The sequence below is a fragment of the Orcinus orca genome, chromosome 15, assembly GCF_937001465.1.
Source record: "Orcinus orca chromosome 15, mOrcOrc1.1, whole genome shotgun sequence".
NCBI classification, from domain to species: domain Eukaryota; kingdom Metazoa; phylum Chordata; class Mammalia; order Artiodactyla; family Delphinidae; genus Orcinus; species Orcinus orca.
In genome coordinates, this window is record NC_064573.1 from 81983737 (window position 1) to 82009724 (window position 25988).

The 25988-nt window shown below is 46.1% G+C and overlaps 1 protein-coding gene across 1 annotated transcript in view; it reads left to right on the top strand.

The window, feature by feature from the left end:
* CFAP251 (cilia and flagella associated protein 251) overlaps nt 1–25988 on the top strand; it is a 69294-nt gene that overhangs the window by 25836 nt on the left and 17470 nt on the right. The window contains 14 exon segments of the mRNA XM_033440886.2: nt 73–150; nt 1439–1489; nt 4440–4654; nt 7399–7593; nt 8318–8568; nt 8904–9055; nt 10123–10296; nt 11309–11493; nt 18945–18994; nt 18997–19058; nt 19689–19811; nt 19813–19853; nt 25394–25484; nt 25695–25838. Coding sequence (XP_033296777.2) covers nt 73–150; nt 1439–1489; nt 4440–4654; nt 7399–7593; nt 8318–8568; nt 8904–9055; nt 10123–10296; nt 11309–11493; nt 18945–18994; nt 18997–19058; nt 19689–19811; nt 19813–19853; nt 25394–25484; nt 25695–25838 — 1812 coding nt within the window.

A 25988-nucleotide genomic window follows, 5' to 3' on the forward strand; every position in this document is an offset into this window, starting at 1 on the left:
AACATTCAGCTTAACCAGAGAGAAACAGAAAATGTATTATAATGTAACATATTTTTATACTTTATATTTCAGAGCTACCTTACTTTTAATCCAACAAATAATAAAGAATTGGTGAGCAATAGTAAAACACAAGCAATATATTATAAGTGGGTAAGTAGAAATATTTTCATTTGTTTTAAATGTATAAACAAGTATGTGTTTATTCTTTAAGTACAGATCTTTTGGTAATGTAACAATATAGTATCTACTTAGAAAGCAATAAACATATATTAAAATGTTTTGATTTAATTATAGCATTTATTTTAGTCCCATTGGAAATTAGCATATTAAGTCAGAAGCAGATAATTTAAATTTCATTTAAGTTTTTAAAGTAATGTGGCAGATATTTATGTGAATATATTTAAGGTCTAAAATATATTCAAGATCAAGGGTTTTTCAAGATCTTGGACTTTATTCCCTTTCAAAAAGGAATTAACAAACAGATTGGTCATATGTATACTGACACAGGGAAAAATCATGAGATTAAAAAAATATCAAAAGTTAAACATAAAATTACCATATGACCCACCAGTTTCTAGGTATATACCCCAAAGAATTGAAAACAGGTGTTCAAACAAATACTTATGCACAAATGTTCATAGCAGCAGCATTATTCACAATAATCAAAAGGTAGAAACAAATCAAATGCCCATCAACTAATGAATGGATAAACCAAATGTGGTCTATCCATATATGGAATATTATTGAGCCATTAAAAGCAATGAAGTACAGACGCCTGCCACACCGTGGATGAACCTTTAGAACATTATGCTGAACGAAAGAAGCCAGACACAAAAAGCCACATACTCTATAATTCCATTGATATGAACTGTCCAGAATAGGTAAATTCATAGAGACAGAAATCAGAATGGTGGTTGTCAGGGGCTGGGGGGGATGGGAGGTGACTGCTTAATGGATAGAGGCCCTCCTTTGGGCTGACGAAAGTGTCCTGGAACTAGAGGGAATGATGTTTGCACAGTATTGTTAATGTACTAAATGGCACTAAATTTTACACTTTAAAAGGGTTAATGGTTAATTTTATATTAAGTGAATTTTCCTCAATTAAAAAAATGCTAAACAAAAATGCTTGGAATTGCTGATTTTCAGTGATATTCATTCCTTCAGGTATTAATTATAGCTTCAAAGCCTTATAAATGTAGAATTCAGATTTGCATTAACTACCACTTAGTCACAGTCATTTGTGGCGTTTTTTATGTATTTACTTTTTTTTCAGAATGTTTCTAGATGTCCCTAGAGACAGCAGGTTATCCTACCTGTAGAAATTGCAAAGCTCTGACGCTGTTCAGATGCATTTGTTTTGATTTTTGCTGTTATGTAGCTCTTCTTTTGGAAACCAAGTCTTTTTTTAGTAGTGATTTTTTTTTTCTGTGCTTATCAGTATGAAGAGGGAGATATACTTGTTCACAGTGCCCCACTTTTAACAGAAAAAGTGAGTATGCCTGTTGTGCTTTTTTTTACGTCTGACTGTGGAGAATAAATATGTGTGTGTCAGCTTAGTCATTTTGGGCTTCTCTTTGTATGTATCTTTATATTGCAAAATAATTTGAAATTTTTACTTAGGTCCTTTACCATACTGAATGGCCAGTTAAAAATAATGGACGGATTGTTCAAAATAATATGGATAAAAATAAATGGCAGGGACTTCCCTGGTGGTCCAGTGGCTAAGACTCTGCACTCCCAATTCAGGGGACCTGGGTTCGATCCCTGGTCAGGGAACTAGATCCTGCATGCCGCAACTGAGTTTGCATGCTGCAGTTGAAGATCCTACACGCGGCAGCAAAGATCCCTCGGGCCGCAACTAAAAACCAGCACAGCCAAATAAATATTTTAAAAATAGATAGATAAATAAATAAATAAATAAATGGCAAAGAAAGTTTACTACCATGAGAAAATACCCAAGAAAGTGATGATTTTTATAATGTATGTGTGCTCATGACAAAAGATGAAAGTTAATTTGGGGTGAAATAAGTAAAGTAGTTGAACATGAGTGGATCCCTTTAAGCTGCTCAGTTTTCAGAGCAATAAAAATGATACTGGGTGCACTTCCCTGGCGGTCCAGTGGTTAAGACTCGGTGCTCCCAATGCAGGCAGCGTGGGTTCCAACCCTGGTGGGGGAACTAAGATCCTGAAAGACGCAGGGCCAAAAATAAGTCAATGGTTGGATAGATAGATAGGACCTTTTTTTTTTTTTTTTTTTGCGGTACGTGGGCTTTCACCACGGGGGCCTCCCCCGTTGCGGAGCACAGGCTCTGGACACGCAGGCCCAGCGGCCATGGCTCATGGGCCCAGCAGCTCTGCGGCATGTGGAATCCTCCCGGACCGGGGCATGAACCCGTGTCCCCTGCATCGGCAGGCGGACTCTCAACCACTGCGCCACCAGGGAAGCCCGATAGGACCATTTTTAAAAGATGATGTTGGGTATTTAGATGTTTCAGAGCCAGTAGAAAGGTGGTGAGCCACGTGTTGGGGGGAACGTTTTATCGTTCCTGCTTTCCTTGAGTGATTGCACCTGAGGTGGACCTTGAGTCCTGTCTTCTGCAGCAGTTTCTGCTTTTGATACTCACATAACCTGCTCTCACTGTGCAGCTGACAATGATTTTTCTGCTTCCCTTCTTCACCTTTGGTTTGACCAATAAAACTTTATTTTTCAAGAGGGCATGCCAAAAGACGATGGACACAAGGCAAGATTATCCTGTCTGCAAACTTTGCTTTTCATACATCAAAGTATCAAAAAAAAAATACAGTCAGTTCTCATTATTTGCAGCAGTTATGTTCTGTAAGGTCTCTGTAGACCTGAATTAGCGGATGCTGAATCATTGCTCCTAGGAGAGATACAGGAATAGGCTCCTGCCAGCCTAGGGTCACAGTACTTTCACCGACTGACAGATACATGACCTTGTTTTATGTATGTTTCTGTTTAAAGACACCATATTTAATATATAATGTTGGTTCCTTAATGTTGGACTCACTAGATAGAACTCCTGTCTGAATGAGGCTTATCTAACACAGGTGTATTCTCTGTAAGGCACGTCACAGCCTTCTTGGGCTTAGGAGCACTAGACAGCATTTCAGTACCATAGTCAGGAGCCAATTTAAATACCAAAATCACCAACAAAAAGCACCAAAAAGGGCTTCCCTGGTGGCGCAGTAGTTGGTAGTCCGCCTGCCGATACAGGGGACACGGGTTCGTGCCCCGGTCCGGGAAGATCCCACATGCCGGCTGGGCACGTGAGCCATGGCCGCTGAGCCTGCGCGTCCTGAGCCTGTGCTCCGCAGCGGGAGAGGCCGCAACAGTGAGAGGCCTGTGTACCACAAAAAAAAAAAAAAAAAAAGCACCAAAAAAATTTAGAACATCACATTAAACAGGCTAGGAAAAGGACACTTGTCTCTCGTTTGAGAGCTGAAACAAGAAGGCACAGAGTTGCCTTGTTTGACCTCAGCTGGGAATGTCACGTTTTTCACCACTTGGCACATGCACACATCTGCAAATGATTGTGAAAGTGCCACAAGGATTGACTTGGGGGCTACAAATAAATATCAGAAAGTAGGTAAATTCACAAATACCGAATCCACAAAGAATGAGGATCAGCTGCAGTTTGAAATGATAAAAATGCCTCGTGTTGAAACAGGGCTGTTCTTAGAAAGAATATGATGTCCTTGCTTGACCAATTGTGCTTCTACTGACCCTCTTGTGTTCAAGTCAAAGAGGTCCACCTTAGGATCTTCTCTGCCTAAGTAGAGAGTCAGGCAGCAGACTTACTGTATCATATGACAGATCGCCGAGTTTCCTTCATGTATTCATTCAGTAAACATTCACTGAGGGTTCACTCACTGCTCTGGGTTCCTTCTATACTTCATCTCTAAGACACTCTCTAAGAAAGATGGCCTAGTGCCTTATCCTACGTAGCACACATTTAATAAGAAGTCTTGGGGCATTTCTATGTACAGCACTTAAATTTCCACTGATGGGAAAATAATTTATGATCAAAAATAAACTGAGAGAATTGTTTTATAATGTTTTACAGCTGGAGCATGCTTTGTCCACGACAAACATTAGTTTCTTTATCAGTCTCTGAAACCTCAGTAAGAGAAGTTGAACAGATATAAACGATGATTAATCACTCCTTCATTTGCTTTAAGCAAACAGTTTAATTAAGCCAGTATATAACCCTTCACTTGCTCTTAGCAAACCTTCAGAGGTTCAGAATTGCCTGATCGTGGCAATCCATGGGGGAGGGTTTTTTAAAATGATTTTTTCTTTTTTACTTTATTTTTTTCCAACTATATTTAGGTAAAACATTATAAAACGTCGTGTTGATAAATGTTTTGTTTTATATTTACTACCAAAGGTAACTCATAACCTGTCTCTTGAAATGCAGACATTCAACAAGCTCGTGGGAAAATTTAGCCAGTCAGTCTTTCATTTGAATTTAACCCAAATACTGTCGGCGACAATGGAAGGGAAGCTGGTTGTCTGGGACATTTACCGCCCACCGCCGTCTGCCTCCACCTCTTTGGGCTTTCCCCACATCACACCTTGTAAACTGGTTCATTTGCAGAAGGAGGGTATCACTGTGCTTACTACAGTTGACAGGTACTTAATTAATTAAAAAGTAGCTATAGATGATTATAAAATTATTTTAAAACCCTTTTGGAGGTATACACGTATGTTGTATATGCATGGATTGTTTCTGGGGAGAGCCAATTAACTGGAAACACTGGCTGCCTCTGAGGAAAAGAACTGAGAGCTAGGATCAAGGGTGGGGGTGGATTTACTGCTTTTTATAGTCTCATTTGTACTGATTGGTTTGCTTTTTTTAAAAAAAAGTAATGGGCATGTATTTTTTTTTTAATAGTAATTTAATATTTTATTTATTTATTTTATTTTTGGCTGCGTTGGGTCTTTGCTGCTGCACGCAGGCTTTCTCTAGTTGCAGCGAGCGGGGGCTACTCTTCATTGCGGTGCACAGGCTTCTCATTGCGGTGGCTTCTCTTGTTACAGAGCATGGGCTCTAGAGCACACGGCCTTCAGTAGTCGTGGCACGCAGGCTTCAGTAGTTGTGGCTCGTGAGCTGTAGAGCGCAGGCTCAGTAGTTGTGGTGCACGGGCTTAGTTGCTCTGCGGCATGTGGGATCTTCCCGGACCAGGGCTCGAACCCGTGTCCCCTGTACTGGCAGGTGGCTTCTTAACCGCTGCACCACCAGGGAAGTCCCAGGCATGTATTACTTTTAACAATCCTTTTGTGTTGGTGAAACAAAAAGTAACTAATTTTTTTTCTTCTGCCCTAATTATACTTATTTTGCCCATACTTTAAACTTAAGAAAAGGACATAAATAGCTATATATTTTTTTCTGATTACAGAATAACATTTACCCCTCATGAAAAGATGAACCACAACATAACTTTATAAAGTTCCCTAACTCTTTGATTTTGAGAGGCTGCGGGAGCACATAGATGATCTAAGCCTTATGCCTTAGCCTCAGACATAAAGGGGTTCACATTGCCAGATGCATCCCTTCCTTGCCAAGTGACCTTGGACAAGGGACTTAAATGTGCTGAGCCTCCAATCTTCCATCTGTAAAGTAGGCATAACAATACTGTCCCTCCAGAGTGACTCTGTGAGGATGGCTTGCGGAATCTTAGTTCCCTGACCAGGGATTGAACCCTGGCCCCGGCAGTGAAAGCTCTGAGTCCTAACCACTGGACCGCCAGGGAATTCCCAAGCCTTGTAAAACTCTTAGCATGTCATCTGGTACAGGGGAGCTCTAGGTAAAACAGCCATTATCAGTGTGCTGGAGACGATTGCCTCGTGACAAGAACCCTGCCCACATGGTTGGAGTCACTGTGCCATCTGCTTCCCAGAAGCCCATTGCTTTCTTGACCCTTTCTTTTAATACAGAGGAACAGTGAGGTCCTGGCGTGGCTTTACAAAGACAAATGCAAATCGTCATCTTCACTCACTTGATGAGAAAAGACAGTAGTAGAATTGCAGTTGATGATGCAATCAACTTTTAATTGTTGGGGGTTAGGACCCAGGGAAGACCAGGCCTGGGTTTCCTTTTCTCCATGTTAAATAAAACCCAGCCAGGACCCCAGAGCCCTTGCTGGAAAAGGTCTCAGAAAACACTTGGATTGTTTTGCCATTTCTGTCCAGCAGAGGGCTGTGAATGACATTCTCGCCAATTACTCGGCCCACCTGCCTTGCTTATTAATCAGAAACCTCATTTAATCACTTTGTGTATATAAGAGAAAATTCATCCCACACCTCCCCCCGCCCCCCATGATTAGAATTATGTCAGAGGCTTTAAAAAAAAACAGGCTCATTTGGGATGGCTCTGAGGACTGGAAATAAAAGCTGTTTTGTCACGCAGCACTGCCTTTGGCTGTGGTGACTGGACAGGGTTTTATAATCGATTGCTCTCACAGCAGTGTCCTCCTGTATCTCGTTGCCAGCCTGCGTGATTTCAGAGGAATGGTTGATGGACTCTATTGTCATCTGTAGTCTTACGGCAGAGGATGTAAATCACTGCCCACTGCCATTGCATGGGGCTGATCTTGCGGGGCAGGGAAGAGGAGAGCAGAGAGCATGGACTTTGCATAAGATACACCTGGATCCCTGCATAGCCTAGCCACGTGGCCCTGATAGGGTTGCCAGGTTTATGTACGTCCCAAATGTTGCATGGGGCAACTGCATTTGGGACCATGCAATATATGGGACATACTTATTCTAAAAATTTACTCATTGTTCATCTGAAATTCAAATTTAACTGGGTATCCTGCATTTTTATTTGCTAAATCTGGCAATCTGAGGCCTTGAGCCTTAAGTTTCCTAGATGTGAACTGGGATGACAGTAAAATCAGCCACATAGGGCAATATTTTTTTTTTAATAAATTTATTTATTTGTTTTTATTTTTGGCTGTGTTGGGTCTTCGCTGCTGCGTGCGGGCTTTCTCTAGCTGCGGCGAGTGGGGGCTACTCTTCATTGTGGTGCGCGGACCTCTCACTGCAGCGGCTTCTCTTGTTGTGGAGCACAGGCTCCAGGCACGCGGGCTTCAGTAGTTGTGGCTTGCGGCCTCTCTAGAGCGCAGGTTCAGTAGTTGTGGCACATGGGCTTAGTTTCTCAGCAGCATGTGGGATCTTCCCAGAAGAGGGCTTGAACCCGTGTCCCCTGCGTTGGCAGGTGGATTCTTAACCACTGCACCACCAGGGAAGCCCAGGGCAGTATTAAGTGAAAGTTTTTACAATGCCCGGAGTCCAGGGGCTGACATATAATTAGGTGTTCAATAGATGGTACTCATTACCATTATTTAACAAACCGACGTTATTCTCCATTTCAGCTATGTTGTCACAGGTGACATTCGGGGTAACATCAAGTTCTACGATCACACCCTGTCCATTGTGAACTGGTACAGCCACTTCAAACTGAGCTCCATAAGGAGCCTGTCCTTCTCAAAGACCCCGGCAACTCCTCCGACTGAAAATACAAACTATCCTCCAGACTACACTTTAAAAGGTGACCTTTTTATTGTAAGGTGAGTTGTTAATGAATCTCATCATTTGCATGGTCAAAAAGTGATGTCTCCTTTTAGTTTGTGTACAGTGGGATCTTCTTCCTATTCCTGGGATGTGAACTCGAGGGTACTGGCCTCCCTAGTCAGTCCTTTACCTGCCTTGCAGACGGATCTCCTTGGCTGGTCACAATCACTATTTAATCCATTTTTTAAGTGAAACATCATTCTCCTGTTAAGAATGTCTAGTGGTGGGAAGCTGGAAAGGGCTCTAATCTCTGTTGCCTCTGGAGTCCTTCGCTATAGGTTGGTCTCCTTTCTCGAAGCTGAGTTTGTCCTAGCACTACAGTTAAAGGGATTTGATAGTTAATAGCCATAACATTTCAAGACAGAATTATCTGTGAGTCTGCTTAATTACCCTTGTGGTATTTGCAGGCACATCTGTATGTGTGCACCAAACTCCATATTTGCATACACAAATGAATATTTGCATGTGCAGATTAGCTAATTGTACAACTGACTGTCCATCTGCATACTTAATGACTCAATTTACATGTAGAAATGTGGGCTTTTTCACTTGCAAATGGAGGCTGTTGGGTATTGGTGGTATATTTTTGGAGATGTTGGGTTAATAATGTCACTAAATTACAGACGACAGAGGCGTTTCATGTGCAATTAGCAGCAGAATAGCTGGCGTGCCCCATTCCCTGCAAACACTGATGCTGTTGGGTCTCTCCTTGGCAAACAGGAATTTTATCATTGGAACGTCGGATGCGTCAGTGTACCACTTAACAGCAGATGGGACCAAACTTGAGAAGTTATTTGTAGAGCCCAAGGATGCCATTTGTGCCATCTCCTGCCACCCGTACCAACCCCTCATTGCCATCGGGAGTTTCTGTGGGATGATCAAAGTGTGGGATTATGAACAGAAAAAATACCTCTTCAGCAGGATCTTTGAGAAGGGGCTTGGAGTCCAGAGTCTGACCTACAACCCCGAAGGTATTTTCATTTTGTCAGCCTGTCTTAGGTTTTAAACTGAAAACAGATCCAAATGGCTAATCCCTTGGCTGTCACAGCTCCAGGAAGGTTACCTTGACCCTCTGCCCGCACCAGGCCAGATGGGACGCCTTCTCCCCCTGGACGCTGCAGAGCTCCGTACCGCCTGGTCTCATCCCACGATGCCATGCTTTCCAGTTTACTTCTCCTTCTCAGGACCTTGTCTGTCGTGTTCGTTGCTGTCTCCTTGGCACGTAGAACAAGGTCTGGTGTGGAGTCGATGTTTCTTGAGTGAATGAAGTCCTTTTCGATCATTGTTCTCTGGCTTGTGATTTCAGGAGCTCTCCTCGGAGCTGGCTTCACAGAAGGGACCGTTTACATTCTTGATGCAATGTCCTTAGAAAGTGAAACCCCAGAGCCTTTCAAATATTCCAGAACCAGTGTGACTCACGTCAGCTTCTCCCATGACTCCCAGTATATGGCGACCGCTGTGAGTATTTTCACTGAGTGCTGTCCAGGGGCTCAGCAACCTTAGTTAAAGCCACAAGGGGGAGGGGCTGGGAGTTAGGGGGGATGGGGAGTAGCTGCTAGAGGGTACAGGTTTCTTTTGGAGGTGATGAAAGTGTTCTAAAACTGTGATGATGGATGCACAGCTCTGTGAATATACTAAAGCCCATTGAACTGTACACTTCCAGTGGGTGAATTGTGTGGGAGGTGAATTATATCTCAATAAAGCTGTTATAAAAGGAGAAAGGGGTGGGGGAAGTGGGGGGACTTCTGCCTGAAAACAAGACCACGGCCTCAGAACTTCCAGACTTGGATTCTGCTACTCTGACAGCTCATTTTGGTTTGTTAGTTTTTCGGAACCCTTTCTCTGCATCCAGGGTTTTATCTTTCCCTTTGATTTTTGACGAGATGACATTCTCATTTAAGCGGAGTCTTCCACCGAGCATTTCAGATTCTGGTCCTTCCCTCTGTGAATAGGGCTCTTAATCTCAGTAAAGATTTTTCTGGGACCCCCCCAACCTCTCCCTTCATGCCAGTTCTCTTGGGGGATGGGGTGGGGTGCGGGGAAGCAGCCGGCTTCACTTGAACCTCTGTCCCTCACACGCTTCCCAGCAGCACACTGACTCAGGCGCCCCAGGTCCCTTCAGGCTGCTCCCGCCCTCTCCCCGACCCCTGTCACTCTCAGCCATCATGTATATATTTTTTAATCGTACCTTTTAAAATTTTGTGTAGCCGGATAAAGAGAAGGGAGGACAGAGGCAGAAAGAGTCAGGGTTTCAGTTTCCAACAGAGAATGAGGTGGGGACCAGCAAGGAGAGTAAGACCATAGTGTCAGACAAATACCGTCTCTCCCTGCCCCCACCTTCCTACTTTGAACCTTGATTTTCTCATCTGCAAAACGGGCATTATTTTACTACTTGCTCCAATAGACAAAGGTTTTCCTTTTGCATAAAATTTCTAAAAGCAAAGTTAGTAGGAAAAACATAGTGATGATTCTTAAGTTAACAAAATCTAAAAAGGAGCAACTTCTGCTCTTTCGCTCATACTCAGGATGTAAGTTTCACTGTGGCCGTTTACGTGGTGAGAGTCAAAAATGGACGAAGGGTCTGGGAGTATTTGGCAAGACTTCGTTCTCATCGCAAGAGCATTCGAAGTGTCCTGTTCGGGGTTCATCTGGATAGCAACGAGCCGAGACTGCTGAGCCTCGGGAGAGACAGACTCTTGGTGAGCTGTTTCATTTTCCTTTGCCTGGTCACCAGGAACATGTCTCGTTCTCGTTACCTCCCTGGCTTCTGGCACAGAACCAGACCCACAGTACTTGTGTTTGTTTGAGAAAATGCATGTATGACAAAGTAGCGAAAACCTTTCTGAGTTGGCACTTGGCCTTCAAACGGCTCTGACACCACACAGGGACCTGTGTCCTGAGTAAGGAGGCTCCTGGGAAGTGGCACGTTGACGGCGGGGTGGGGGTACTCCCCACAGCACCGACAGCTCAGCCACCCTCGCCTCTCAGTGTATGTTTCGAAGCCAACACTTACACTTTCTGTGTGTCTAGGGGACAGGGCCAGGCTTTTACCTCAATGTGACAACTCAGAGAATATCAGAGGGAAAGGTAGAGACAGCGGCAAATGCAATATTACATGATCGAGCCAAAAGATTCAAAATCAATCGATCTATCTGTGCATCCATCTTAACTTCCTTCCTTCCCTCCCCCCGTTACTTCCTTTATTCTATCCATCCTTCCTTCTGTCCATCCATGCTGGTCTGGCCACCAAAGCCTACATATGTGTGAAATTCAGCAGGCTGCTAATTTATGACTGTCAAGTGCTGAGATTTAGATATGAATTAGTTCCTACCCTCAAAAAGTTCCCAAGATAATGATAAGTGAAGCAGTACAACATAACTGTAAGAGTTCAGGTTTTGGAGTTAGTTGGACCTAGATTTGAATTCTCATCCTCCCACTTCTTAGCTGTGTGACCTTGGGGAAACCACTGAACCTCTCTGAACATCTGTTTTCTCATCTGCAAAATGGGCACAACAGTACTGCTTTGCTGGGGAGTCGTGAGTATTAAATGGCATCATCTTGCTCATAATGGATACTCCGTATTGGTAGCTTATTAGAAGTTTGGGCAAGTCTTCTCCTAGAAGGCCTGATGCTGTCTCTCCGCAGAAAAGGACTGTTGACTGACTTCGTTCACCTCAGTCCTCATGCGTATTCATCTGGGCTTCTCTGTAGATCGAGTATAATCTACTCAAGAGCTACAAAGACCACCTGGAAGTCCTGGACATTCAGCGAACTGACCAGGGCAGCTACCCCACCTGTATGGTCTGGTACCCGCCACTTACCAAGGAGCTCTTCCTGCTCATTTGCAACAGTGGCTACAAAGTGAAGCTTTTCAATTCAACCACAAAAATGTGCAGGTAAGCACGGGAGCTTCCCGCTAATGGCACGTAAATCAGTTTCTCAGCGCCTGGCTTACTTCAAGTCCCACCTTAAGGACCTGCAAGCAGCTTGGCTACCATCACAACCCTCCTCCCTTTGCAGAGGAGGAAACTGAGGCACAGATAAGGGGGGAAGTTCTCACCAAAGGTCACATGGTTAGGAAGTGCCAGAGTCAGGATTCAAACCCAGAGCCCTTGTTTCTGAGCCCAGCACTGCACAGGGATAAGGTACCCAGAGCTCAGTGCCTGAGGCTCAGGGAAGGAACTGGACCCCGAGGCTCCGGAGAAGTTGCTGATGTGTGATAAAACCTTCTGTTCTTCCCTCGTGGATAAAAACCGATAGTTTCAGAATGGACTTGAGGACATGGGGGGGGGAAGGGTGAGCTGGGACAAAGTGAGAAAGTGGCGTGCACATATATACACTACCAAATGTAAAATAGGTAGCTAGTGGGAAGCAGCCGCATAGCACAGGGAGATCAGCTTGGTGTTTTGCGAACACCTAGAGGGGTGGGGTAGGGAGGGTGGGAGGGAGACACAAGAGGAAGGAGATATGGGGACAGTATGTATGCGTATAGCTGATTCACTTTGTTATAGAGCAGAAACTAACACACCATTGTAAAGCAATTATACTTCAATAAAGATGTTAAAAAACGACAAGATAGTTTCACCTGAATACTACCAGTTGTTTAATTTTTCTTATTCTTCGTTCTTAAAGGAGTTTTAAGTTCAACTAATAGCATTCTTTGTTCTCTCAGCAACTATTTACTGGGCCCCTACCTGAGCCAGGTGCTGTTCTAGGTGCTGAAGATGGAGATGAAAACAAAACAATGTTTCTGTCACCATGAAATTTGCATTTTATTGGGGAAGTGGAGTTCATGTTAGAAGCTGGGCTGGAGACCCATGTTTGAGGTCAGCACACCTGGTGGTTTAAAGCCATGAGATGAGAGAAGATTCCAGAGGGGAACGGTAGATGGAGAAGCGGTCAAAGGACCAAGCCCAGGGCATCCAAAACTTAGCATCCTAGAGCAGTGGTTCCTCCATCCCGAAGTAGGTCTGCATCTATGGCTGGCCTCTTGTGCTGCTAGGCCTGTGGGTCCAGGCTTTGCCTCTCGTGATCAGCACTGATTATGGTGCACGATCCCTGTGTCGGGGCCCTGCATTTGTCATCCCGTTTCATCTGCAATAACCCTGCAAAGGATTGTGTCACTGGGGATCAGAGAGGTGATAAAACTTGCCTCAGGTCAAGCTGCTGGTCAGGGCAGGACTTGACCCTTGAACCAAGCTGTGACTTTGTCGTCTCCTGGGCATCACTGGGCCCTGCTGCAGCCCTGGCTTTGGAATCCTAGCTAGTCAGCCCTGGCAGGCAGCCTCTTTCTGCCTGTGGTTTGGCTGCCTCGTGGGTATGGCTGGGAAGATCAGAGTCAGGAGAAACTGGAGGTGAGAATGCTTTAGTGACCCCACCGAGGAGGCGGAAGTCGAAAAACACCACCAGCAGCTGGCCCCATGCTTGAGGAGGACCTTTTTTCGGAAATGTATCTCAGATAAGATAGGTCCTCAAAAGGCCAGGATCTTTTTTTTTTTCCCCCCAATAACCCTTTTTAGAAGGGCCCAAGGAAAAATGACTGAAAAATGCCGTTTCATGTGGCAGGGACAGGAGAGAAATCCAGCACAATTTTTTTTTTTTAACTATTAAAACACTGGGAAGGAGACATTTGAAAGAAATATGTAAAAAGGAGTTTTAGGAAGATTTCAGAGTCTTTGTACATCATCTTTAACGGACACAAACTTTTTGGACAAGGAATATCCCACAGATGTGCCCAGTTCTGAGAACCTCTGCGTTGGCTGAGCAGGTGTCTGGGGGATGCGGGATGGAGCGGCCCAGGCTTGGAGTTGCTGCTAACAGTTAGTAACAGCCACAGAGCCAAGCGGTGAGGAGCTTCTGCCACTGAAGATCAAGGGGAAATTAGCATAAAGCAAATTTCTTTCCTTTTTTTTTTTTTTTTTTTTGCGGTACGCGGGCCTCTCACTGATGTGGCCTCTCCCGTTGCGGAGCACAGGCTCCGGACACGCAGGCTCAGCTGCCATGGCTCACGGGCCCAGCCGCTCCACGGCATGTGGGATCTTCCCAGACCAGGGCACGAACCCGTGTCCCCTGCATCGGCAGACAGACTCTCAACCACTGTGCCACCAGGGAAGCCCCTTTTTTGTTTGTTTGTTTAAATGTTTCCATCCATTGCATTTTTTGTTGCTATTATTTTTTTCTTCCAGTTTTATTGAGAGATAATTGACATACAGCACTATGTAAGTTGAAGGTATACAGCATAATGATTTGACTTACATACATCGTGAAGTGATATCACAGTACGTTTAGTGAACATCCACCAGCTCCTATGGGTACAAAATTAAAGAAATAGAAAAACTTTTTTTTGTATAACTTTTTATAACAGTTCTGTTTTTAAAAATTTATTATTTATTTATCTTAATTTTTGGCTGCGTCGGGTCTTAGTTGCGGCACGCGGGCTCCTCTCTAGTTCTGGTGCGTGGTTTTAGTTGCCCCGTGCGGCATGTGAGATGTTAGTCCCCCGACCAGGGCTCGAACCCGCGCCCCTTGCCTTGCAAGATGGGTTCTCAACCACTGGACCACCGGGGAGGTCCCTAGAGAAACATTTTTTTCTGTGAGATGAGAACTCTTAGGATTTACTCTCTTAACAGTCTTCATGTGTGACACACAGCAGGGTTCCCTCTATTTACCATGTGGTACATCACATCCCTAGGACTTATTTATCCTGTAACTGGAAGTTTGTGCCTTTTGCCTGCCTTCATCCGGTTCCCCCTTCCCCCAACCCCTCCCTTCTGGTAACCACAAATCTGATCTCTTTTTCTATGAGTTTCTTTGTTTCTGAAGTATAATTGACCTATGACACTATATTAGTTCTCGTTACACAACATAGTGATTCTGTATATTTATGCATACTTCCATTCATTTCAACGTGATCACTACAATATGTCACCGTACAAAGATATTACATAGTTATTGACTATATTCTCCACGCTGTACATTTCATACCTGTGACTCATTTATTTTGTAACTGAAAGTTTGTACCACTTAATCTCCCTCACCTATTTCTTTCCTCCCCCCATGCCTCCTCCCCTCAGGCAGCCACCAGTTTTTTCTCTGTATCTGTAATTCTGTTTCTATTTTGTTACATTTGTTCATTCGTTTTGTTTTTTAGATTCCACATATAAGTGAAATCACACAGTGTTTGTCTTTCTCTGTCTGACTTATTTCACTTAGCATAGTACCCTCTAGGTCCATCCATGCTGTCACAAATGACAGGATTTTTATTCCATTGTGTATCTTCTTTATCCATTCATCTTTTGATGGACATGTAGGTTTCTTCCATATATTAGCTATTGTAAGTAAAGCTGCAATGAACATAGGGATGTGTATATCTTTTCGAATTAGTGCTTTCATTTAGAGCCATGAAGTTAGGAGTTTCTGCCGTTGAAGATCAATTGGAAATTAGTATAAAGCATCTTTCTTAAAAAAATAGTTTATTGAGGTGAAATTCACATAACATAAAACCAACCATTTTAAAGTGAACAAATCACTGTTATTTAGTCCATTCACAATGTTGTGCAACTACCACCTCTATCTAGTTAAACATTCTCATAGTTCCAAAGTAAAAACACCTTTGCATAAAGCATCTTTTAAGTTGTAGGAACAATAAAGCCCTGTAACCACAACTTAATTGGGAAGGAATTGCCTTTTGATGATACATCCAAAATGATTAAAAAATGCATTTAAAAGCATTTGGAAGAACGTGAAGAGGCAGTTCACAGACAAAGGCCAATAAAACCTATGAGCAGATGCTTACCAGTACATCAAAGATGCAAATGAAAACAAGACATCATTTTTCACAAATCAGATTAGCAAAGATAAAAATGATGGATAGCGCCCGGCGTTGGCAAGGGTGTAAGGGAACCAACCGGCTGTTGGTGGACGGGGTTGGGGGGTGTGGGGACAGCAGTTTGTTACTCTCTATTAAATTATAGCCTGTCTTCTGACTTCTAGGAATGTAGCCCACAGAAGTACTCACACAGGATGCCAAGACATAAGTAAAAGGATGTCTTGTTTGAAAATATTTTTAAAAATGGAAACAATCCAAATGTCCATTAATAGGGAATTAGTTAAATGATGGCTCGTCAGTACACTGAAACATGATGCTGCTTTTAGAAAAGGAAAAAGAGAAAAAAGAGATGATAGCTCTCTGCATAGTAACACGGAAATATCTCCAAGGCATAATATGAGATACAGCAAATTGCCAAATATGCATGAATATATTTTCATCTAAAATTATATTTATGTGGCTTATATATTTTCATCTGAAATTATAATTATATGGGCTAGAATATATATAAAAGAAATCCTCGAGTCGCATACACCAAACTATTACCCGTGATTATCTTGGGATAAATGGTGCAGCCATGTAGAGTTATGGGTAGATTTTCTACTTCATGTCTCAATACTTGAAAATTTTCACAATGAATATGTAAAATGTTTTCAATCAGAAGAAAAAGATATTAATTTTATGAAATTGTTAGAAATTTTGACAGTACTAGGTAGCAGTTATATAGCTCCTACTATGTGCCAGGAACCGTTCTGAGTGCTTTATATATATTAACTTATTTAGTGCTCACTACAGTCTTATGGGGTAAATACTGTCATTATCCCTATTTTACCAGTGAGGGACCTGAGGCCCAGAGGGGTTGACTAGCTTGACTTTTTTTCTTTTGCTTATTTATAATTTAAATTAAGGTATAATTCATATACCATAACATTTACCATTTTCAGTGGCTTTTTACTATATTCACAAAGTTGTATAACCGTCATCACTATTTAATTCAAGAACATTTTCATTACCCCCCAAAAGATACCCCAAACCCATTAGCAGTCACTCCCCATTCACGTCCTTTCCCCACTGATCCCCCACTGCTCCACCCCTGGCAACACCAGTCTACTTTCTGTCTGTATGGATTTGTCTGTTCTGGACATTTCATGTAAATGGAATCATATAATATGTGACTTTTGGTGTCTTGCATCTTAGCATCATGTTTTCAAGGTTCATCCATGGTGTAGCCTGTGTCAGTTCTTCATTCCTTTTAATGGCTGAATAGTATTCCATTGTATCCACAGACCACATTTTGTCTATTCATCCATCAGTTGTCAGTTGGGTCGTCTCTACTTTTTGGCTATTATGAACATTTGTGTATCAGTTTCTGTGTAGACATCTGTTTCATTCCTCTTGGATGTAGACCTAGAGGTAGAATTGCTGGATCATATGGTAACTATATTTAACCATTTGAGGAACTGCCAGACTGTTTTCCAAAGTAGCTGCACCACTTTACATTCCTGCCAGCAATATATGAAGGGTTCCAGTTCTCCACAACTTGCCCCTAATTTTTAAGGGTCAGAGCTGGGATTCAAACCAGAGCCTGTGCTCTTAACCATCCTCTTCCCTGCCTCATACCCACTCAATGATATTGGAGGAAAGTCCTTAAACATTTCTACTCAAACGACTAGAGAAGGGTGACCTATAATTAGCCGATGCATTGTCTACCAGCTGGTTTTAGTGTTTTTACCATTTCACCTCAATCCTCTGTGCACGTAAACCTGATGCTGGGTCGTCCAGCCTGATACTCTCCTGCGTCCTGCAGCCCAGTGGTCACGGTCAAGTCCGCCTTCAGAGTTCACCTCTGCTCACCTCTTCGGTTTTACCTCCCTCCACCACCAGCCTTCTTTTTCCTTTACGGTTTCTGCAGTTTTCAAGCAATAGTCCACGTCCCATACCTTTGACCTCCTGTGCCCACTGCCCTGTTTTTCCGTTACCTCCGTATTTTCTCTGCCTTTCCAATTCACCCCTTCCAAACTCAGCTCAGATGTCTCCTCATAGATGTCCCATCACTCCTTCCTCAGTGCAGGCTCTGTGCCGGGAATTTGCCTGTCATCTCACTTCTCCCCTCATGGGTGCTTCCATGTCTGTTGTTCCTGCCAGGCTGTGAGGTTAGCAACAAAATCTCACTCATTTCCGAGTCCCGACCTCCCGTCATGGTGCCTGGCACAGAGAGGTGCTCAGGAGAGACATACAAGGAGCGTCTCCTCTTCCCACCAGACACGGGCTGGGTGCAGGGGACACGGGGAGAAAACACATCCAAACGATGAGGGGCTTAAAATATAATAAGATGAAATAGCTACCGTCCTTACCCTAGGGCAGACCCAAGTTTGTGGGGTGTGAAGTGTATTTGCTTTGTGGGTCCTCTTTTTAAAAATATATATATATATAATTAAGAATAAAAAGTGGGGACTTCCCTGGTGGCGCAGTGGTTAAGAATCCACCTGCCAATACAGGGGACAAGGGTTTGATCCCTGGTCCGGGAAGATCCCACATGCCGTGGAGCAATTAAGCCCGTGTGCCACAACTACTAAGGCCTGCGCTCTAGAGCCGCGAGCCACAACTGCTGAGCCCACAGGCCACAGCTACTGAAGCCCGCACGCCCTAGAGCCTGTGCTCTGCAACAAGAGAAGCCACCGCAGTGAGAAGCCCATGCACCGCAGCGAAGAGGAGCCCCGCTCGCAGGCAACTAGAGAAAGACCGCGTGTGGCAGCAAAGACCCAACACAGCCAAAATAAATAAATTAATTAATTAATTAAAATAAGCTACAAGGATATACTGTAAAAAATATATATAAAAAAAAAAAGAATAAAAAGTGGCTAGTGCCCCTCCCAGGCCTCAGGAGGTATGTGTGCAAGGAAGATGCTCAAGTCTGGCCAGCTTCAGGGAAAATCCACCTCTGGGCTTGAGGTCCTGTCCGGGAGCCTCCCCTGAGATCAGATTCCTAATTAGCGTAAGAGTGTCCTGAATTCAGAAGTCGTTCTGCTGCGAGGGTGCGATTCATTACAGTTTTATGCGCAGATGGATTTTTGGGGATCCGCGCATTGCCTGTAGACCCTGCTGTCAGCTGTCTGGACACCAGGCTGAGGTCTTGCCCCGCTGTGGGGATGGGGGTGTTTCCTCGCACCCTGCTGACGTTCCTCCCGTCCTTGCAGCATTTTTCCATCCCTTGTTCGCATGCACGTTCTCGAGGGCATAATGTTCCCTTCACTCAGCTGTCAAGGAGGAAAGTCAGAGCCGTGGCTGTGAAGAGCATCCTTCACAAGCAGAGTTTCCCCAGAGAGTTTGCCGTTTGGAGCTGTTGCCCCTTATTTACGGCCGCTGTTAGCAGTTGAGGGAGAGGTTCTTACAATGAGCTTAGCAGCAAGACAGGAAATTCAGAATTTAAAAAGTATAGGGCAACGTGAAAGGGAGTGAGTCATAAAACCTGCGTTGGGATTTGTGGAATTTAGAAAGCGTTCCTTTTTTCTCTTGCAGAAAGACACTCCTCGGGCCAGTTTACGGATCTCCCATTGAGCAGATACAAATCCTCCAGTGAAAACCCCTCTGGAACTTCAGAAGCGCTACATGGTGTTTATTAACAGGGACAAGGTACCAGCCCTTTGCTCTCTGCCCGTAAGGTGACCGTGTACTTGGAGCCGGAGGCAGTCTCAGGTATTGCAAGACTCAAGAACGCCGGCTTTCACAGCCAAGCCCGCGACTCCCATCCTGCTTCACAGTGAAAATGGCCATGAATGAGCGGGAATGACTCTCAGAAGAGTCACCTCATTTTCTCTACTCCCAAAAGTACAAGACACATGGTCCACCAAGGGGTTTTTCTTTTCTGATTTCTTTACAAGGAAATAATCTTATAAAGACATACAAGTTAGTTACACTTAGTTGTATATTTGATGACTAATCTATATGGGAAGGCGTAAAATCATAAGATGCCAGAATTGTCCTGGAAAAGCCTGGACATGTGACCATGAAGATAGGAGGGAAGCTTCCTTTCTGTGTCCCTGGTGGAACCTGCGTCTCTTCTCCCAAGGGACCACCGTGCAGGGCACAGTGTATGCGAAGCCCCAGCCATGTGAAATGCAGCTCTCACACACTGAGTATGTCTGGTTCTAGATACACAGGTCCTTCCCTTAAACAGATCTGGAGGTTACAGGTGACCCTGCCAGGCCCGGCCTGGGGCCCGGTTATCTGAGTCTGAATATCTAGTTACATCTTCCTTCCTAGGTTGGACTTCAGATCTTACCAGTTGATGGCAACCCACATAAGACATCTGCTCTTATATGTCACCCCAGCGGGGCAGCTGGAATGGACGTTTCCTATGACGGCCGCTACACCTTCACAGCAGGAGGGGCAGGACCGGTCGGTGGTGCAGTGGGAAATCAATTTAAGGTACGTGATGCAGCGAGAAGCTTGGCCCCATAAGAAGGGTGTCAAGTGGAGGACCCCTTCTTTTCACTCAGGAACAGCAGGCAGGTATTAAACCCCTACAACATGCCAGCACTGTGCTAGGCCTGCGGGTACAAAGATAGCCAAGACTCAGGCATTGCCTTTGGCGTGCTCCCCTGCGACACCCGCTCATATTAATGTGCAGACAAAAGGTTACTGTTCTGTCCCAGGGACCCATGGTATTTGCAGGTGAGGCCATGTGATTCCACCTTGCTCACCCGGGCCCCATGAGTTACTTCTCACCCTGTCGCCGCCTGCAAATTCACACCAGTTAGAGAGATCTAGCCTGAATCTCCAAAGAGTGTGTTACAGAAATAGTAAGAGTATCGTTTGAAATGTGTATTTTCAGTCTACTCTTCTCACCCCCCTGCCCTGAGCTGAGAATCTCTGCCTAGGGCGAGGCTGGAGAATTGCATGGTTGAGCATCAGAGAGACACAGACTTTGAAGTCAAAGAGACAAACTTTGAAGTCAAAGAGACAAGGGTTCAAATCTGAAGCCTACTCTCTGCTAGCTGTGGGCCCGAGGGCAGGTTTCTTAGCAGCTCTGATCTTTGGATTCCTTGTCTGTGAAATGAGGGTACATGGGGGTAAAAACAGGGACTTTTACAGGATCCTTGTAAGGATCAGGTAGGCTGATATATGTAACGCACACAGCACAGAGATAAGGACTCAGCAAATTAATCATTTCCTTTTGTCTCTTCTTCCTTATAAAGGCATTTGCTTATGAGCTCAGGATCTTTGTTACTAAAAAAGGGGGCACCCACTGTGGTGGTCCTCTCATCTCCCCATATTCAGCGAGCAGCCCCAGGGCAGAGCCAGTTCCTTGCCTGACCACCTTCTCCAAGCCCCTGCCTCTCAGCCAGGGTCCCATTGAGGAGCTGGGTAAAAGCAGCTGGGAGACACCAAGCTTCCTAAAAGAACGAACCTGATTCATGGCTCCCAGTAAAAGCAAACCCCTTACTGTCTGCCACGTGCACATCCTTCTTCTGTGCAGACATCGAAGCTTCGCCCCTTAACCTGAATAGGAGCAAGAACAGCCAGGTTAATCCGCTTTGGAACCGCGGGGGTTTCAGTTTGCATTTGCAGCTCTGACCTTCACCTCTGCCTTCACCTAAGAGGGCAGATCTTGGGAATTTAGAAGCTGGAGGTGAGCTCTCCCCTTGAAAAGAACCTCCTGATCACATCCCCAGAATGAGCTGCTTAATTCTTGGACACTAGCCTGTTACCTGGACTGATGGGGCAAGCAACACCCTGGTGAGAGAACAGAGTCTTCCTTTTTTCGTTTTTGTCCTCTTCTCAATCATCTTGGGATCTGCACTAGTAGAGATTTAAAAAAAAAAAAAAAAAGCACCCACTTTCCAGTAGCTTTCCTGTGCATGGCCAGAGTCCAGGCTTCTGAGAATTTCAGTTTAATCTGTTTCAGGGACAAAAGATCATTATAAACTAATTAGCACTTCATTGCTGCTTCTGGTGTTTTAATATGTTCAGTGCTTCACTAATGGGAAGAAATATAAAAACCCTAAACAAGTAAACAAACAAAATTCCCTACCAGATCTACTGATGGTGAGTCGTAGGGTGAAATGAAGATGATAAGTCCTCTCACGTTCACATTATTTTAACCAGTGCACTCCTAGGCCCCCCAAACTATCATTGCAGCATCTCAAACTTCCCCTGGGAGACCCCTTCCCTCATCTTTCCCCCTGTCTTGTCTGGCAGGCCACCCTCTTTCTCTCCTTGTCTGGCATCTGTTTTAAAATCCCCCATTTTTGTGCTCAACCTCACACCCCCCTGTAATCCTGCTGCCTTGCTCAGACAAGAGCAGAAAGACCTGGATTCAAATCCCACCTCCCCTACTACTTGCTGTATGACCTGAGGCAAGTCCCTTCCCTTCCCTGAGTCTCAGTTTCTCCGTCTGTTAAATGGGGATATTATCACCATGTTCAGCGCTGTTTTGAGGGTGGTGATTTCTACCATTGCTATTCCCCCTCCTCCCTACCCCCTCGTCCCCTCCCCCTCCCCTCCTCCCCCTCCTCCCCCTCCCCTCCTCCCCCTCCTCCCCCTCCCCTCCTCCCCCTCCTCCCCCTCCCCTCCTCCCCCTCCTCCCCCTCCCCTCCTCCCCCTCCTCCCCCCCTCCTCTCCCCCTCCCCTCCTCCCCCTCCCCTCCTCCCCCTCCCCTCCTCCCCTCCTCCCCTCCCCTCCTCCCCTCCTCCCCTCCACCCCTCCCCTCCTCCCCTCCTCCCCTCCACCCCTCCCCTCCTCCCCCTCCTCCCCCTCCCCCTCCTCCCCCTCCCCCCTCCTCCCCCTCCTCCCCCTCCTCCCCCTCCCCCCCTCCCCCTCCCCTCCTCCCCCTCCCCTCCTCCCCTTCCCCCTCCTCCCCTCCTCCCCCCTCCTCCCCCCTCCCCCCCTCCCCCTCCTCCCCCTCCCCTCCTCCCCCCTCCCCTCCTCCCCTCCTCCCCTCCTCCTCCTCCTCCCCCTCCTCCCCCCCTTCCCCCTCCTCCCCCCTCTTCCCCCTCCTCCCCCCTCTTCCCCCTCCTCCCCCTCCTCCCCCTCCCCTCCTCCCCTCCTCCCCCTCTCCCCTCCTCCCCCTCCTCCCCCTCTCCCCTCCTCCCCCTCTCCCCTCCTCCCCCTCCCCCTCTCCCCTCCTCCCCCACCCCTCCCCTCCCCTCCCTCCTCCCCCCTCCTCCTCCCATCCCCCTCCTCTCCTCCCCCTCCCCTCCCCCTCCTCCTCCTCCCCTCCTCCCCCTCCCCTCCCCTCCCCCTCCTCTCCCCCTCCCCTCCTCTCCCACTCCCTCCCCCCTCCCCCTCCTCTCCCCCTCCCTCCTCCCCCCTTTTTTTTGCAGTACGCGGGCCTCTCACTGTTGGGGCCCCTCCCGTTGCGGAGCACAGGCTCCGGACACGCAGGCTCAGTGGCCACGGCTCACGGGCCCAGCCGCTCCGCGGCACGTGGGATCTTCCGGGACCGGGGCACGAACCCGTGTCCCCTGCATCGGCAGGTGGACTCTCAACCACTGCGCCACCAGGGAAGCCCCCCCCGCTTTTGTTGTGTTGTTGTTGCTGCTAACATGAAAGCCTTTGTTTTTAATTTGGTTGATACACATTTGACAAAATATTTTAGAATAAAATAATCCATGAACAGGCACAAGGTATTTACAGTAACAACTGTGAAAAACATAAAACTGATGTATTCTTAAACAGTAAAGTCTATTTATAAATTTTTTTGTCGTGAATCCGGAAGACTTTCAGTTCTGCTCATTACCCTGGTCTGAAGCCCCGACAGATGGTGTGTAAGGCCCAGGAGTAGGAGGTGCAACTCTAACACATTTGGCAAGTAAGGACCATCTGTTGGTTTGAGCTCACGGGGAAGTGAAGGGCCAGATCTTGGGGTTAGGTGCCCTTTCTCCTCCCCCTGCTTTCCCTCCTCCCCCTCCCCCTCCCCCCCTGGGGAGCATTTACTGGGCTCTTGCTATATGCTGGTTGCTGTGCTCACTGTTTCTTGGGCTTTAGCTCATTCCCCACAGCACTGAGTATATTTCTGGGCACACACACAGTAGGTTTTCAATAAATGTACCTCCATCTTGTGCCTCAATGACCTCTTTTTTTGTGGCAAGCATTAGAACCCAACTTAGGCAGAAAGGGGAAGTTACGAGCGGGTCCTGGGGTCTCGGGTCACCGTACTGCGGGGAGAGCAGACCAGCCCGCCCTCAGCGTTTGCTCTCAGCTTGCCTCTGCTGTTGCTGTCACTCTCTGCAGAGCTGAATTTCGTCACTCAGTGGGAACTCGGCCACTGACAGTCCCCAGATTTCACACCAGAGAGAGGGAGTCTCTTGCCCGAGCTCTGGTGGGACAAGCCCAGCCCTGTCCCTCTATCTCAGGTCAGCTGAGCTGACAGTGGCCAGGAAGCAGGGGACATGGTGTAGTCCTGACTGCTGGAGGACCGTTCCCAGAGAATCCAGAGCTCTGTGAGTCTGTCCCCTGGGGCCTTCCAGGTGGTGACAGGCTCCTCCATGTCACTTGGGCCTTTACCTGGCCCTGCTTCAGAATCAAATGGCCAATAGTGGCCTCACTGCCCTCAGAGCCTGTTGGGATTGGGCCTGGGCCTGGCCTGGAGGCCACAGAGCGGGAGCCCTCTCAGCTGGACACCTGCCTCGATGGGTAATATCAGAGCCAAGAGCCAGGTGAAGACTGAGCCCTACTGGAGACGGTCCTCAGGCCCGCCTGGACCCCAGGCCCACCTGGAGAGTACACCAGCTCCATGGACCTCACGCAGCCTGCTTGGGTGGGGCTTGTGCGGGGCTGTGACAAGAGGACCGAGGACTGTTCTGTGGCTGACTCTTGCAGGAGAGCTGTAGGTGTACCTCAACACCCAGTTCAACAGTAATCATAGTCCTGAGCCAGGCCCTGGGCTTTCCATGTATTGTCTGATGTGTCCCCACAGCCATCCTGTGACGTAGGCACTGTTGGTATCCCTGTTGTACAGATCTGGAAACTAGCTCCAAGGGGTTCAGTGATCTGCCCAAGCTACGGAGTAATGTGCTGGGGCTGGGATTCGCATCAACCCCACACCTCAACAAAGATTCATCACAGGAGAAAAATAAAGGGCTTCATGTGGAATCCTTTCTGTGCACTCACTTTAATTCTCACAACAATCCCCTGAGGCAGACCCTGTAATTATTTCCATTTTACAGAATAGGAAGCTGAGGCCCTGAGTGGTTAAGTCACTTGCCCATGATCACCCTGCTTGCAAGTGGCAGAGCCAGGGCTCACAGGCATGTCCCTTTGACTCCAGCTTCTGTATACATAACCACTTCCCCGCCATGGTCTGCACAAAGTGTGTCTTAATAACCCTACAAAGCGGCTAATGGTCTGATTAGCAAAAATCCAGTTAGTGGATTATTAAGATGATTTCATATTATTATTAGCATTTTGTATGAGGTAAAGTCAGCCTCATACAAAAAGTAGGTTTTCTTACCACTTAAAGGGCCTATTTTTGGAAAAATCTGACCCTGTGTTAGAGAGCAGAGGGCTATTTTTATCTGACTGGCGTGGGTCCCTTGCGGCCTCCAGAGTTTTTATGGAAGCAATTAGCGACGGCCATCCACCTGTGCCACGTCCCATTCTTCTGGCTCTGGTCACATGCAGATCTAAAGTTACAGGAGGGCCACTGGGGAGACTGTGGACTCACCACCCTCCCTCCCTCCCTCCCCCCAGAGATTTCAGACAAATTGCCAGGCATCTGCCCTGTCATCCACGAGAGAATATCATCGTCATTAAGGCGGGTGCCCTGTACCACCGGGTTCCACACTTGAAATTGAATTTTCCATTTGCAGCTTCATTTTGGAGGGAATTTACTTAACAAGTTTACAGAGACCCTAATCGTATCCTCGCTGTAATACCCTCCGGAGGTCCGCAGCTGGGCAGCCTTGCGGTGCATTGTGTTCCTGACTGACTGCTGGCTAATAACGATGTTTCTCTCATTGTTCTAGTGCCCTGGAGGCAGCAGTTTCTCTTGGGGGCGAAGACCTGACCCCATTCTATGGTCTGGTGTCTGGTGGCAGGGAAGGAAAATTCTACAGGGTAACTATCCTCAGAGTAAACACTTCCTGGTAACATCTAGTTAAGTCTGTAAAACAGATGTGCCCGGGGTTAACCTTCTTGCTCTTTGCCAAAGCTGTTTTCCCCACTGAGCTTAAAATGTACTTTCTAGAAAATGTCCTTGAAGTCTAAATGGCTGCTTCAGACTTAAGCCAAAAATGCATGTTGTGTTTCCACTTCATTTCCACATAGGAGCTGGAAGACTATTTTTACTATTCTCAGCTCCGTAGTCAAGGTATTGATACAATGGAGACCAGAAAGGTGTCGGAACACATCTGCCTGTCGGAGCTTCCTTTTGTCATGAGAGCAATTGGCTTTTACCCATCGGAAGAGAAGGTAGGTAGAATGAAAACAAGAACAGCCGTGCGATGTGTTATTTATAAAAACGACCTCAGGGAGCAATCATTATAGGTCAAAGTAAAAATTTAACACTATTCTTACGTAAATGGATCAGAAAGGAGGTCCTGGGCATAGCAGATGCACTGC